Consider the following 17,225-nt stretch of genomic DNA (forward strand, 5'->3'; position numbering starts at 1 on the left):
TATTAATTTGAGATTTTCCTTGTGGTTGATTTCCTGTGCCCGGCCCCTCTCTAACGACTTTCAACCTGTTTGTTGTTAAACAGGAAATGACAGCTTTCTGAAACCATGGTAATGACTCTGGCTTCCTCTATCGCAGTGGCCTCAAGGCGTCACTTTGAAGATAAATGTGTAGATGAAGAGTTCAGATGCAAAAACCTCTGTGCCATCTGAAATTTTCTTCTAGAATGATAATTTTTATCAAGCTCGTATATTTAAGTTCAGTAGTTTCACTTAAATGACAATTAATAGGTCATTTTCATTGCTATTTAAGAGAAATTACTGAACTTAAATATACAAGCTTGATAAAAATGATCATTCAAGAAGAAAATTTCAGATGGCACTTAGAGGCTTTTGCATCTGAACTCTTCACATCTAGTTGCACTGAACACACCAGTAAGAGAGACACGTTTCTTTTTTTATGAGGGAGTAAAATGACTCTCATGATGATTAGATGATACAAAAAAATCTCATTATTTATTCTTAAATTTCATGCATATAATATTTAATATATATGTTTACCTATCTAGATGATGTCCAAATATAAAATCCCCACTAAAGTTCCTGAACTTCATGTGCATGTAATAAACTTTAAACTTTAACTATGTCTGTTTTGATTGGGTTGACTTATTGCCATAGCAGAACACTGTAAATAAATAGTTACGGTCATAGTGAATGTTTGTGACCTACTTTGACTGGACTGGGGACCCACTTTACCAATGAGATTACATCTTACAGGAAAATACGCCCAGAGTGTAGGCATACTGAGTTCATCTTATGTGTTTTCCACTGGAATTGAGCCATCTCTGCTTCAGAGGTTTGACCAACAGCATTGTCATTATATGTTCCTCACTAAGATGTGCTGTAACAAAATACAGACCTCTCAGATGTCAATACATGTCAAAGTATTTCAGTCAATACTGACATACATCTGTATTTTATTTGCATTTGCTTAAAAAGTCCTGGAATTAAGTTATGATGACTTTTAAACAATATTCGAAATTCTTTTGTGTTCTATGGAAAAAAAACAGCATACACAGTTTGGTATGACATGAAGGAAACGAGTTGACTGAATTTTCATATTTGGATGAACTATTCCTTTAATGTGGAATGAGGACATGTCAATTTCTGAAAAAATACACTATATAACGTCTGCAAAGTGTTTTTGCAAAGAAACTGAGACGCCATCTGTTTTAATGAGGATTGGGTCTGAATCACACAATATCAAATGTACAGTCACAGATGTTTGAGCGGTTACACACTCTAGGGAAGACTGCGCTCTAGGGAAAGTGAAACTGAGTTGGGAATACTTCACAGATATATCACAATCCCTAATTGAGTTGTGCTGCCTGATGAGGAAAACTCAGTGCTTATTGCAGTCTTCACTGTTTGTGTTTCCAACATGTATCATAATGATCATAGCTTTGTACTGCTATTTGGCATTTGCATTGTATGTATGAAATAATTATTTTCTTATAACATGCAGTACTTGAAAGCGTTGATGTTTCTAGGCCTCTTCGGTCAGAACTGACCAAAAAAAATTAAGCAAGACTTTCGTTCATCTTCTGAACAAAAATTAAGATATTTTTGATGAAATCTGAGAGCTGGATCACTGCTTCATAGGCTGCATAGGTAATTTCATCTGCCAGCCCAGAAAAGTTAGTAAAGACATCGTTAAAATAGTCCAAGTGACTACAGTGGCTCAACCTTAAGTTTATCAAGCAACAAGAATACTTTTTACTTTTTAGACTAAAGTCTTACGGGGTTGGAACAACATGAGGGTGAGTAATTACTGACAGAATATTAATTTTTGGGTGAACCAACCCTTTAAACTGAACTATTGTATTTATTGAAAAATAATTAAAAAAAATAATAATAATTTTAATGGAAAAAAATAGCTAAAATAAATTGTATAAATATTGTACAGTATCATAAAATCCCCTCAAATAATAATCAAAAAATATTATTGAACAAATAAAAATATTACATTGATTTTCCTTTAAAAAAAAGAGAATTAAATTTCAAGGCTTCAGTCACTTTTGACCGTGAAAGGACCTAGCATGATCCAGGGGCTCAGAAAAGCATAAAAATATTTCCAACATGAAACCACAAGTCAGTCCCATATTTAGACTGTATTTTTATATACACAGAGGGAAATTATAGAAGCAATAAAACAGGGTAACATGAATGTCATGCATATGTTTTTCATTTGCAGCTTCACTGTAATATTTGATCAGTTTAGTTCTATTTATTAAAGAAAGAGTCATATTGCCACATAAATGAATGAAATTATTGAATCATTTGAGTGAAACTTAAAATGCATGATTTTTCCAATCAATAAATCAGTCAAATTCATATAAAAATGTATTATTTTTTTCTCTTTTTTGTCTCTCCTGTTGTTACCATGAGCGCTGGGCAGAGGATGGGCGACTGATGAGGAGCTCAGCCTCTTTTAATCTAATAAACCAACTCTGAGTCACACTGCAGGATGGGCGGCACCCGCGTTTCTGGATGACCCTGCTGCAGCCCCGCTCTGACATCATCATATTATGACCCTGATGCTGATCATGTGCCAAAATACTGCCAGCATATGATTAAAGGTGCTTTTCCCTAAGAACGCAGACCACAGCTTACTATAAAAGTGCTGTCTTGTTCATTTTACTTAACCTGTGGATTCTATGGGCTAATAGAAAATTACATATATAGAGAGGTTGATCCTCAAATTGTTCTTTGAGACTGATCATATCTGTCACATTGAGCCATTCACAATAAGTGAATTCGTAACGGCATACTATCATATTTCTTTTACTGTTTCTCTCATATAAAAAAATAGTAGTAGCATGCTAGTATGCCGTTCCGAATTCAGTCACTGTCTTAACGATTGACAGTTGATTAAGTTGGCAATATATTCACAGATTCGAACTTCCCGGATCAATAACTCGTGAGCTAAACGTTAAAACACAAATGACACTTATTAATCACAGTAACGTAGACAACGAGCTACAACCCAAATTTCCTAAAAATGAGTTTTATAATATAAATTGATCTCTACGAGCAGGCAGATGAGAGACAAGTCCGAAGGGACCGTAAAAAAAAAAAAATATATATATATATATATATATATTTGTGAGGGAACGCAAAAGTTTCTCGGGGGAACGCAAAAGATTTGAAAAATAAGCTCTTTTTTTCTTCCGTTCCAAATTTTTTCCACCACCACGTCCCTTTAGGGGCTCCGAAATCATCCACTTGTTATTAAATATTTTGTATTTCTCTTTTAATAAATGTTTGCTATGCAAAACTTCCAGAAAATTCCCTCACACAGAAATATCTGCATCATTCCAGAAGACTGATGAGTCTTCTGGAATGATGCAGATATTTCATTTAAGAGGACTTGATGTCATCCTAAATGAACTAGGCTATATGAAACTAGTATACCCACTATAAGATTAAATACTGACTGTATTTACAGCTGATTGATTGCCCAGTTTTTACTAAGACAGTGTTCAATCTAAAATCTGCTGTGTGTCCAGGCTGTATCTGTCACTCTGTCTTGAAATAGTCACAGTCCGAGTCTGTGCACTCTATGAGCACTTTAGCTAATGGAGTTGATTGGTATGAATGGGAAGGCTGGTGGAGAGCAGAGCCGCTGTAGAGGTGAGTGATATAATAGGTTTTTTTTTTTAATACCCTGCCAGCTGAATCAATGACAATCAATCAGGATGAAGCACTGAACACACATTAGAAGATGCAGGCGTGGTTGCATCGTGACACTGGAGAACTGATACATGCAAGAACAGTCACAAGAAAACATGTAGCCTACATGGAAACACACATAACTATAAATGTTGTAGATTCTGTTGGAAATGAGGAAGGAATGGTCTTTGGTGTGTAAAGAACAAAAGAAACCATGAGAAAAAAAATAAAGAGAGAAAATGACATAAACAGGTCCCATATAAGAAAAAACATAAATGAGGTATCTTTAACATCACAAATGTTTCTCCTAGACATCAGCAATGAGATTAATTGAGCACAAATGGAGACTTTTAAAATTAATTTTATACCTCTATACACTTACGCTATACACGACACCGTTTTCACCTAAAAACGGAAAAATGTTTATGCCTTTTGGCCGTTCATTTACACGATAAGAGCGTTTTGGGGGCCAGAAAACACAGACTTTTGAAAATGGGTTTCAAAGTGCAAGTTTTACATAATGATACCGTTATCATCTCTATGTAATCTACAGAAATCCGAATTTGTGAAAAGAGTGACGTCATGCGCATGCGTATTATGTTCAGTCTGCAGGCACGTATAGTTTCTTCACAAAGTGACATTGCCAACTACTGGCCTGGCATGAATAATACAGCGCTTTTAGAGCGGGGTTTGTTTTGACAACGTTGTCATCCGTACAGGAAAAACTTTTCCGTTTTTAGTACATCATTGTCATGAAAAAGTACCCTTCACATCCAATTTTTCCGTTGTCCATTTTTTTATGTTACATGTTTCCGTCTCATTTGTGTCAGTTTTTATTTCTCCAAATAAAGTTAAGGTGAAAAATTGGAGACAAAAATGGCGAACTCCATTAAGTCTCCAAAGCCACCTGTATATGAAAGGGCAAATTGTGAGCAATAACATCTCAAAAAGACAGGACATGGACTGAAAAACAAGTTACAATACTAAATATCAATTGTATTAATAATACAATATTAATATAAAAATTTCATCTGTAATATTGCATTATTATTTACTCTTTTATAGCCCCTGATTCATATTCAGTTGGTGTCTACACATGACGTTCCTCAGACGTCAAAATCTGCCACAAGGTCAAGGGGTCTAGTCTACTTTGTTTCACTGTACTGTCCCACTTCCTCACAGATATTCTAGTGAGACATGACAAGAAACACTGAATTAAGGATGTCTGTTGTATCTACCCCACACTGATTTCCTCTCATAAGGTTACACAAACATACACACTCAGACATGCACCATAAACAAAGAGGTTTTGTAGGCAAGATCTGGTCCTCTGGGGACTCCTAGCATGTGACGCACTGGAGGTGGACAAAACCTGAGAAAACAATAGAGAGCAGCCTGACTGACTGACCAGCTGACTTTAAATATGCTGAATCAGCAGGTCCTGTGACAGAACACACACACACACACACACACACACACAGATGCATTCCTGTATGAGTGCTACACACATACAGACCTTCAAAAACAAGCATTAAGTACAAAGAACATAGGATTGTTTTACTGAATCTCCCAAACTTTTTTTTTTTGTCATATATTTTGTTTAATTTTTTTAGAAATCCGAATATAATTGAAAATAACCACCCAGAAAACCTTTTCTATTCTAAAGTCAGAATGAAAGGATGTGAGTGACAGGTTGTCCCGCCGTCACGCCAGTAAACACGTCATCAGAGAAGAGATGTCATTGCAAGAGGAAGGGGAAGTTGTTTCGCCATGAAATTAAATTTTACTATTCTTATTTTTTTTACAGAATGTTGCAGTGTTTATTATAAATGATTTATCCGTAAACATCATTATTATAATTTTTTTAAATTCATATGCCCTCTTTAATCAAAAATGTTACATTTAAAAATCTAGCACCTATTTAGGTATCTTATGTATCTATAAAATATATAATATAATATTTTATATATTTATTTTGATTATTTTGAAATATAGTCATATCTTTACTTAAACTATTACTTTTTTCCCCCCACTTTTTTGGTTTCCCTTGTGGTTTATTGTTCTGCTGAATTAACAGAGCTGAAGCCACTAATGATTTTTCAGCATGTTTTCCGATAACATATACACATGCGCACAAACACACTCCATACTGAGAAAATAAAATGCATAGATGCGGTGTGCAATGTCATTTTCTTTTTCTTTAAGGCCTAGATGGATGGGACAGATGTGTGTGTGAATGCTTCACTTTTGTTCTCTGTAGTTTGAGTTTGGCAAAAAGAATCCAGCATATGAGAACTGAACTAAAATAATCCTCAGAACTGGCTGACTAAAAAAACATTGCTGCAGAAAAGCCCATGAATTTAAAAGTGGCGTTTTGTGGTTTATAATGCATGTGTATTCGCTTTGAGGTTATATATTATAATATTTGGGACGCAATTACTTGATTTTGTCTCTTGCAAATGAAAGTTCTTTTTAGACATCTATATATTTATTAAAAAATGCTATTGAAACATTTTATTGTCATCAATGGCAATATCTGTCAATGTGAATTTCACTTGCTTTTAACCAATGTTTGAGTTACAGACGGTACCCAGACAGACTAAATGTCTTGTTACGCTGCCATATGTCCTTAAAACATCCTCTCACAGGCCAGCCATAATGAGACATGGAAGAAGAAATAAAAACGAGTTTCCCCTTGTTTATTAAAGGTCCCTGACCGAGTGGCAGACTCGGTCAGTACTCAAAGCACCACGCTGAAGCCCAAAATTCAAGGCCATGATTCAATGTGATTATATTTTCCACAAAGTCCGCTGACTTTTTCCACTGTGTCTGCTTCAATAGATTTCCTCTCCAAATCTCCAACTCGGAGAGGAAAAGGAGGAGAGGAAACCTGTGTTGTTTTTTTGAAGGTTGTCCATCCTTTGCCTCTTTGTAATTATCTGTCCTTGGAGTGCATGTGTGTGTGTGTGTGTGTGTGTTTGTGTGTCTTCTGTACCTGATAACGGTCCATCCTCTGGCTCAATATAATCTGTTCTGACTGGCATGCTGTCCTGGATTGGTTGCTCCTATTTTCAGAACACACAGAAAAAACAAAGAACACTGTTAAACAATCATTTTAATGTTGTGACCCTGAGTGATATAAAAATCACAGGACTAAATTACAGTCCCCTGAAGACAGACTGAAAATTCCAACATGGCTCTTTTTCCAGGCTTATGACTTACAAGAAAAAAATAACACTAACTTCCAGAATTAGGAAGGAAACTTGCATTCCAGAGTGACTTGCTGTATAATTTTACATAACAAAAATAATAGAAAACCTGTGGGTAAAATTTTAAAAAAAATGTGTACTGTAGATGAACACAAGTTATTAAAAGTTCAGCATTTCCTGTAGTTTAAAAAGTAGAACGGCACTAGCAACGGCAAGGTTATGGGTTCGATTCCCATGAATGCTTGAACCGATAAAATGCTACATGCAAATAGATTATGATACAGTGAGTATTTGAAAATAAGTATTTGAACACCCTGCTATTTTGCAAGTTCTCCCACTTGGAAATCATGGAGGGGTCTGAAATTGTCATCGTAGGTGCATGTCCACTGTGAGAGACATAATCTAAAAAAAAAATCCATAAATCACAATATATGATTTTTTAACTATTTATTTGTATGATACAGCTGCAAATAAGTATTTGAACACCTGTCTATCAGCTAGAATTCTGACCCTCAAAGACCTGTTAGTCTGCCTTTAAAATGTCCACCTCCACTCCATTTATTATCCTAAATTAGATGCACCTGTTTGAGGTCGTTAGCTGCATAAAGACACCTGTCCACCCCATACAATCAGTAAGAATCCAACTACTAACATGGCCAAGACCAAAGAGCTGTCCAAAGACACTAGAGACAAAATTGTACACCTCCACAAGGCTGGAAAGGGCTACGGGGAAATTGCCAAGCAGCTTGGTGAAAAAAGGTCCACTGTTGGAGCAATCATTAGAAAATGGAAGAAGCTAAACATGACTGTCAATCTCCCTCGGACTGGGGCTCCATGCAAGATCTCACCTCGTGGGGTCTCAATGATCCTAAGAAAGGTGAGAAATCAGCCCAGAACTACACGGGAGGAGCTGGTCAATGACCTGAAAAGAGCTGGGACCACCGTTTCCAAGGTTACTGTTGGTAATACACTAAGACGTCATGGTTTGAAATCATGCATGGCACGGAAGAAACCCCTGCTTAAACCAGCACGCCAAGGCCCGTCTTAAGTTTGCCAATGACCATTTGGATGATCCAGAGGAGTCATGGGAGAAAGTCATGTGGTCAGATGAGACCAAAATAGAACTTTTTGGTCATAATTCCACTAAACGTGTTTGGAGGAAGAAGAATGATGAGTACCATCCCAAGAACACCATCCCTACTGTGAAGCATGGGGGTGGTAGCATCATGCTTTGGGGGTGTTTTTCTGCACATGGGACAGGGCGACTGCACTGTATTAAGGAGAGGATGACCGGGGCCATGTATTGCGAGATTTTGGGGAATAACCTCCTTCCCTCAGTTAGAGCATTGAAGATGGGTCGAGGCTGGGTCTTCCAACATGACAATGACCCGAAGCACACAGCCAGGATAACCAAGGAGTGGCTCTGTAAGAAGCATATCAAGGTTCTGGCGTGGCCTAGCCAGTCTCCAGACCTAAACCCAATAGAGAATCTTTGGAGGGAGCTCAAACTCCGTGTTTCTCAGCGACAGCCCAGAAACCTGACTGATCTAGAGAAGATCTGTGTGGAGGAGTGGGCCAAAATCCCTCCTGCAGTGTGTGCAAACCTGGTGAAAAACTTGCAAAATAGCAGGGTGTTCAAATACTTATTTTCCTCACTGTATGTACAGTAACTCAGAGGTCACTCTTTCACAGGTCAAAAGCAGATTTGATTAAAATTTCAATTTTGTATCCAATGTTTTTCCTAAAATTCCTCTCTGACATAAAACCCAAAAATACAATTAGACAACTTTTGACATACGGTAAGAGTATACAGCTATAAAATTAATGCCGAAGACTCAGCTAAAAGTGTTCACACAGGCAGATGTGGTTCACAAAAATATTAATGTCCACATGGAAGTTCATACACGAGCCAATGCGCACACATGCACACTAACACACACACAAGCATGCACACACACATTCCAGTTTCCCCTTGTTCAACATGCTTTTCCTTTTTCCTGTGGCCTAGATAAAGTTTTTTTCCGCTGAACATCACAAAACATCTTCACACTCACATTATGCTCAGTTTACACTGGGGTTAAACTGGAGTTTATGTTAACCTAGAACTTATCAGATGTTGCTGAGGTTCATGTTTCCACTGTGACTGTTTCAATGTGCTTTATTTGCAGTGTTTTCAGAGTCAAGCATCACTATTACTGTTGCCCAAAATTAGTGGTGAGTAATTTGAACAAACCCCTAAACTGAAAGTTTTTCTAATCTAAACTATAAACTTTAGGATTGTGCTTGTAAATAAATATACTGTATATGAGAAAAAAAGTGAGAAAATCTCATAAATTTGCATCAAAGGATGAATGTGAGCAATATTTAGTTACCAGAACATCACAGAGACGAGCAACCACAGCTATAACACCTTAGAATTGTGACAGTGAGTTTTCCGCTACTCATGTTTTCTTCAGATATACACATATGAAAAACAGTATGTGAAAAGAGTAGTAGGGCCTATGTCTGAATTTATAGTTTTCAAAAAAACAGTAAGCTATAGTGGCCAAAAGTGATATCCGGAGGGGATATTTGTTTTTAATGACCCTGCAAGTTCGATTTAACCTCCTCGATAAAAATATGAGGAAAATATTTTATTTGTTTTTTTAGATATTTGAAATATGAGGGAAGAACAAAACACTTAACTTAGTTAACTTGGAAAATATTAGTAAATTTCACAATTACAAAGATACACATACCTTATGTTTTGTTTTCCTTGTATTTTAAATCAGGAGGAAACTGACACAAGTGGAACAAGATCCAGAATACATTCCAGACTCCGAATCAGATACAGATTCAGATAACCCTACGCATATATCACTATGTTGACACTATAACACCAGTCAACACTATTGAAAAATCAACAGATAAAACTTCAACAGATAAAACTTCAACTGATAAAACTTCAGAAGACAAAACTTCATGCACAACAATGAGATTCTAAAGAATCGATCTGGTTCACTCAAAGTGAAGCGAAAGGCTAAAGGTGACTACAAACATTATGAGTACTGTGTCCACTGCAAGGGGATGTTTTTATGGCCTGAGTTGTGGAGACACATGAAGAGGTGCTCCTCCAAACCAGGAGACAGTGAACATCATGGCAGAAAGCGAGTTCTTGGCCTTGCAGCAGTGGTAAAATCTGCGTGCTCTAGCACTGAAGATGGCGTGGTTAAAATGTTAAGTCGTATGCATGATGACGAGATTTCAGGAATAGTTCGCAACGACATTTGCCTGCTACGGTTTGTAGAGTCTATTTACTGCAAACATGGTCATGATGCATCAAAGCATGACTATATATGTCTAAAAACCCGCCAACTTGGACGTTTCTTACAGACTTTGAGCAGAAAGTCCTCAATCCAATCTCTAGAGGATGCAATAAAACCAAGCAACTTTATGAAGGTCATTGAGGCGGTAAAGGAGACGGCTGGATTTGACAAACATAACAACAGTTACAAAACTCCCAAGTCTTGCGTTAAAAATAGGACACTCATTGTTAAGGTTTATCTGACAAAATTATTTGGCAAAAAAAGTGAAAACTACAGCTAGGTTTTATTTTACTATGCAAAAAAAAGAAGAAGAAAAAAGAAGAAGCATAAGCTCAGAAAAAAGGATACATTGACTAGTTATTATTACTTTGTTGGTTCTCTCTTGTTTTTGCATATTTTCATAATTTCTTTGTATGACAGCCTGGCCAAAAATATCCACACAATTTGCATGGCTTGCAAAAGACATGAAAACAACTTATATTTTGCAAAAACTGAATAGAGATTATCGAACTGTCAAAAGATTTGTGAGTGATTTAGAGCATAGAAGAACTTGGTCTTATTAATTAAAGTTTCTCAAATTAATTGTAGTAAAAGGGCAGCTATTTACAAATCCACTGTTGAGCAACAAACAGGTATTTGAGGCTGTTGGGGTCTCTGGAGTCTCCAGAACCTGGCAGTTGTGTCTGGCAGAATTTCAGTCACCCCTAACCAAAGCTTACAAAGTGAAACATTTACAGTGGGTGTATTTCACCATTTCATGCTTTTCATCTTCAGAAAGATCTTTCTTCCTTCCTCTATTGCACAAGAACTGTGACTTGCTTAATAATGTGGAACAACCTCTTTAAGTAGGTTGCGTTTACCTTAGAAGACCTTCCAAACTTCTAAACGAACCTGTTTGAGATTGATACCGTTTATCTAAAAAGATATGAGAAATAAAACAAACTTTAAAAAATTAAAATCTGAGTGTTTATTGTACTGAAATCCTACTGATATGTCATTTACATAATCATTTGGAACACAGTGTGTGTGTGTGTGTGTGTTTCCCTCATATAATAGTCAATAAGTGACAATGAATATGTATATAGTGTATATATATGTAGGCCTATATATACACTGTATATATATATATATATATATATATATATATATATTCATTGTCACTTAATGACTAAATGAGGGAAAAAACATAGGGCTTGATAACTTGATAGCTGTTGCAAGGTTTTATCTCTGAATCATGTTTCACATGAGAGGGTGTAAATGAGCATTCATCACTAACACACACACACACACACACACACACACACACACACACATACCGCATATGCAGCAGTTAGAGGCTCCTGTAGAAAAATGATAGCCCTTTATTGGCATCTATCCCCCACTTCTCTTTAATTGACCACACACATTTTCACTGCATTTGAACTCGAGACCGTAACTGACCTATCTTTGAGGGTACCAGGTGTATCGTACTACCATATACTTCAACACGAGCGCTCTTGTCAGCACTGGCTGTTACTACAACGCTACTGTGTTTTGTGCGTGTATGAGTTAGTGTGTGCCCATAAACAAGCATTTGTTTGAATTAAAACACAAAGAAAAGTCCCTTGGCATGAATCTAAAAAGAGTCCTTGTCTCAGCAGGGGAAGTGAAAGACGGGCTGTGTGCACCTAGAGGTCAAACATGGGGAAGATCAATCTTCATCAAGGAGAGACGGGATGCTGGATTTATGGGCAGTGATGACGTGGGACAAGCATTCAGGGAGGTTTACAATACCTGCGGAGAGCTATTCATTAGCATCCCATTCATCTTAATGGCATGTGTTCTGGAAGTACATAACTTTGCTCTTGGACACTCAGTTCTGGACAACTCACAAAAACACACATGAACTCAAGCCTTTCGCAAGCAACTTTACTGAGCTGTGACATAAAAGAGCATACAGGGAAAAATTGTAAGAAATGATTTAGTCACAAACCAACACCTACTCTATCATAATGAAATGTTGTTGATATATGCTAATTACATACATATTATTTTGCCTTCTTTATAGCGGAAAAAGATTCTTTGTTTTTAAAAGTGCACATAGTGCATAAAAAAATAATACATAATTTGGGTCACAACTATAGTATTTCTCTTTTTGGATAAAGGACCAAAATATTAAAGACCATCTTGCTCTACAAAGATTTTTTATCCAATCAAATGCTCTCTAGAACGTGAATGCCCCTCCCCCTAATAGCACCTGCAACTGACTAGCAAGTAGCTAATCACGGTGCATGGCTGTGATAGAACTCATCAGAATTGCATGCTATCATACTACTCTTGCAGTTTCTGCCATTGAAATATATTTTCTGCCTAGGACTAGTATCCTATTTCCAATTCAGCCTAAATCTTAGTGGCTATAACTTTTAAAAAGGGAATCATCATTATGTCCCACCCAAACTAGGAAATACATCTGCAATCATCAAGCAAATTCACACACTGAACCTCAATCTGATCATCCTAGAAAAGTACAACGCAAATATTACTGACATAGTGCTCATACCTTTTGTGGCCTGATGATAGATGGACGGGGAATATGTGGACGTTTTGTGTCCAGAACAGGGCTGTCATCCAGGGCATCGTCTTCCTCTGAGAGCCCTTCTGAGCTTGGGTAGGAATGAAGCGCGTGCTGGTTATCTGTTCCCAATTCTTTGGTTTTGGAGTTAGTTCCATTAGTCTTGGCCTGGATGGAGATGCAGCTGAATGAAGGCTGGCTTTCAGTCCTCACTGGGTTTACTGGACCAGGCTGAGTGAGAATGACTGGGCCCATGGCAAGATCTGACCCATTTTTAGAGAGTTCTGAGTCCAAGTATGGAGCGGGGTCAGCAGAAACTTCTGGAGGACCACCAAAACAGTACTGTAGCGCTGAGCATGGGAGCTCGTGCATCACGCCAGGAGATACAAGCGCTTCCTTTTTAAGTAATACAGCAGCTTTTAGTATGCAATCAAATGTTAAAGCTCCAGTTTATGGATGAGATCCCAATACGCAAAAGCATTTCAGGATTCCATCAGAGTTTGACGGTTTTCCATGGTTCCACGCAAAAGATCTAAAAAAAAATGTACCTCCAGAGACCTTCCTGCAAACGATTAAGTTTTGCTCAGAGACTCAATGTGTTTAGCAGAGGAACAGCCCCGATAACTTTCTCCATGAATGCTTCTGAGAAACTTCCAAACACATCCCGGTCAAATCATCAACTAAAAACCTGTTGAATGCACTGCAGTCTCCTCTGTACTGGTTCTTCCTCTTAACCTGCTCTCTCTGAGGATGATTGTGAAGCTCAGGGTTTTGCGAGTGATGGGCTTGTGGGGGTGTCCGAGTGTCTGGTTACCTGAGCAGGTACTCCCCCTGCCAAGGGCCTGTGGCATTGTCCTTGCGCATCCCAGTGTGCCAAGCAGAGGTGTTGGGTTTCAGAGCCACTGTAACTGATAGGTCCTTAGTGAAACTCAATTGTGGCGGGTTGTGGCAAGGAGCAAAAGAGGGAGAAAGCGTTATCAGAGACACCAGAACTGGTCATTGGACTTAAAGGGGTGGTATAATGCCCCTTTTTACAATTATGTAAAATAAGTCTCTGTTGTCCCCAGAGTGTGTATGTGAAGTTATAGCTCAAAATACCATATAGATAATTTTGTACAGCATGTTAAAGTTGTCCCTTTTTGGGGATCAGTAAAAATGCGTCGTTTCATGTGTGTCCCTTTAAATGCAAATGAGCTGCTGCTCCCAACACAGAGGGCAGAGCTTCAAGAGCTCGAGTGTGTTAGCAGCTCCAAGCACTAAAATTTCAGAAAATGTTCTGCCTTTTATGTTTAAACTGGAGTCGGACAATGATGGAGAGACTCAAGAAGAAGTGACAACATGTAGAATGCAACAGGACGTTTCCGAATGGTTAGGTGATGAATTGATGTTGCTGATGTGGAGTTAACTAACTTCAAGTCATTGATTAGCATATTCTGTCATGATAATCTATAAAATCGCTCGTGTGGGAACTGTTGTAAGATGCCTACAAATGCTATTGCATTTGTGTTACGTACTATATAGCATGTGAAAAGACTGATGCGACAGCTTGAGCCGACTCAGAATTGTGCTCTACACAACAACTCTTCCTCTTCTCAACATGGACTGCGTGTTCCTGGGGGCGGGGTTTATGTAAATTTTAGGGTTGGTGATGTCACTAACCCGGAGGAATGTCCTGTAGTCCCTACCAGCCATTTGTAGTAGTCCTTAAAAAACGATTTCTTTAAAAGCAGATATCTTCCTTTGCTTTGAACTTTGAGCGTTGCAACTTTGCAGATTTTGTTTATATGCTCAAACAGCAACATTACACACTATTTAAAATGAGAAAACTTATACTTACTAGTACTTATTACAGAAATAATATCCATTATAATATGAATATATCATACTTAAGTGCTGAATGTAATGTAAGGGACACTTAATTGCATGTTATGTACAATTAAATTAAATTAAATATAAATTTAAATGTATATTAAATGCAAAAAGTTGAAGTGCTTTTTTGACCCACTTAAGACAGAAGTACATCTTCATAAGTAATTATTGTCTTTGAAATATGTTTAAAGAGTACTGTCAAATGAACTGACAAGCATTTATGGTAAACTAAAATATACTTTAATATCTGAAACTTGTATATCATGTGCAATTTAGTACATTTAAAATATATACATTTTAAATGTAACATCAAATAACACACTACTTAATCAACTTTACATGTGCTTTTAGTAAAACAACAAAATATTGCAAAATAACAAAATAAGTGCACTTTCTAAAATGTATTTAAGTACACTTAAGTCGCCTTTTATCATTAATATGTTATGTGCAAGCAGTGTTGGGGTGCGCATTACAACAAGTAACGTGAGTTACATAATCAGATTACTTATTTCAAGTAACTAGTTAGGTAAAACATTACTTTTGATTAAATATCTGAGTTAAAAGTAATGAAAACTTTGTTTTCCCATTTATTGACTGACACCACTTCTGTTCTGCATGTTAAGAGAAATTGGGAATAAAGGTGCAGAGGCGTTGATGGTTATTGTACTTAATGTGAACATGCATTTACTCATCTTGCACAGAACAGATTCAGTATTCCTCAAAATTAATAAAAAATGTAAATGTTAAATTACACATACTGTATATCTTTGCTGCTGACATTTGATGGTTCCACTTCAACCATACCAATAAGCAAAAATGGCTTTAGATAAATATCACATTTGTGTTTAAATTTGTTTTTATTGCTGAAGAGTGTTGAACTTTATTCTCCTGCATCCTTTTCTTCTGCAGTCCAGAATGGCAGCACAGACAGTTTAAAGGTTTGTTTGAGGTGCGCCCTCTACTGTACAGACGGGAATTTGCATTCTTTCAGCCTGAGTCTTATTCATTTCACTTTTGGTGTGAAAGGGCCATTACATTTGACAAAAATAGAACTTTTGTTGAAAAAAAAGAGAAAAAAATATTAATGTTAGTAGTTAAAGACATTAGCCTAATTCTAGCTGGTATTTTCAGCAGGGAAAGAGAGGCTTATGCTGGTTTTCTGCTAGTCTTGCTAACGCACTAGCAAAATTAGGCACTTCACTAGCAAAACATAGCTGAAGATGCTGCTTAGCCACCTCAATATTTTTCTTGACATTAGTTAATCAAGGAAAACATGCTGGTTCAGCTAGCTAAGTGGCTAAACATATAAAACAAAACAAAATATGCCTGTGACTATAGCTATAGTCTATCCAGCAGGGTACTGACACTGTAGTATAAAACTACAAAAACACAGTACATTGGTGAAAAGATCACATAATATAAAGTCAGGTAGGCAGCCATGTTACGACTCAATATTATATGCATAAATGTATAGATTGGTCTAAAAATAAGTCCACATTTGAGAAGGCCAATATTAGCACTCACTCGCCACATTACACAAGGTGGACAAATTGAACAATGCAGTGCCGCTGAAACATTGATGAGCCCTTTTGTTCGAGAATGTAAACAGGACTGCAGTTTCCACTCCACGTGGAGCCGAGGTACCATATGTGCACCAGAGAAACATGAGTTCAGTGAGAATGAGCGTCTGAATGAAGTGATGTCAAGCCACTATGACTTAATAACAAAGCTTTTATCCATGTATTTTAAACGACAGACTGTGCAGATGGGTGGAATTTTTCAGAGAAAGCCTGATTATTTAGACCTGCATAATTAAAGAAAACAACAAGCCTCAAGTTATTTTGGTTTGTCTGATACAGGTGTAGCATGACAAGTTGATATTAGTGGATGAAAATGTGAAATTCTAAATATTGCAGATCATAATAGTGTATCTGCACATTTATAAAAAATACACAAAAGTAAATATAACTTCAATTGAGATTTCTATTAAAATATGATTGATATGATATGAAGATGGTTGTGAGGAAAAAAAAATGGTCACACTTTAGATTAGGGTCCAATTCTCACTTTTAACTAACTAATAACTACGACTTTTGCCTCAATAACTATTAATAAGCAGTAATTAGGAGCAGAGGTGGGCACAAATACATCAAAAACTATTTTGTTACAAACTACAAATACTGGCTCATGAAATGTAACAAAATAAAATACAAAATACTGATGTGAAAAATGTATTTAAATAAAATACAAGTAATTAGTATTTTTAAAATACAAAAATACTCCCACAATAATCTTAAGTCTTTTTTTTTTTTTGTATTACTGAAAGGTCAATAACACAAATAGTAGCAATAACACAAATATTAGAAATGTGTAAATTCAAAATGGCGAAGTAGCAAAAAAAAAGAGACAGAGAATTTGTCACAAAATCAAAATTCCATTTTAATCATAATATATATGATTAATCATATTAATCATAATATGTGTGGGTTTGTTTTACACACAAGACTCTAACTCCCCTGATCGCGTATGCCTTTTCCATAGTAGAATCGCGCTGCGTGCGCA

General features: G+C 36.8%; 1 protein-coding gene across 1 annotated transcript; it reads right to left on the reverse strand.

Moving 5' to 3' along the window:
* Positions 1 to 6,496: 6,496 nt before the first annotated feature.
* LOC311089518 (uncharacterized protein) lies at positions 6,497 to 15,803 on the reverse strand (the record flags this gene model as incomplete). Its single annotated transcript, XM_084124244.1, has 4 exons — positions 15,422 to 15,803; positions 12,783 to 13,712; positions 6,725 to 6,794; positions 6,497 to 6,591 (listed from the first exon to the last, which is right to left on the reverse strand). The coding sequence occupies exons 2-4, from the start codon at positions 13,164 to 13,166 to the stop codon at positions 6,497 to 6,499; spliced, it is 549 nt and encodes a 182-aa protein (XP_083980370.1). The 5' UTR covers positions 13,167 to 13,712; positions 15,422 to 15,803.
* Between the last annotated feature and the right edge of the window lie 1,422 nt (positions 15,804 to 17,225).

The sequence above is a fragment of the Abramis brama genome (assembly GCF_963993115.1).
Source record: "Abramis brama genome assembly, chromosome: 9".
Classification (NCBI taxonomy): domain Eukaryota; kingdom Metazoa; phylum Chordata; class Actinopteri; order Cypriniformes; family Leuciscidae; genus Abramis; species Abramis brama.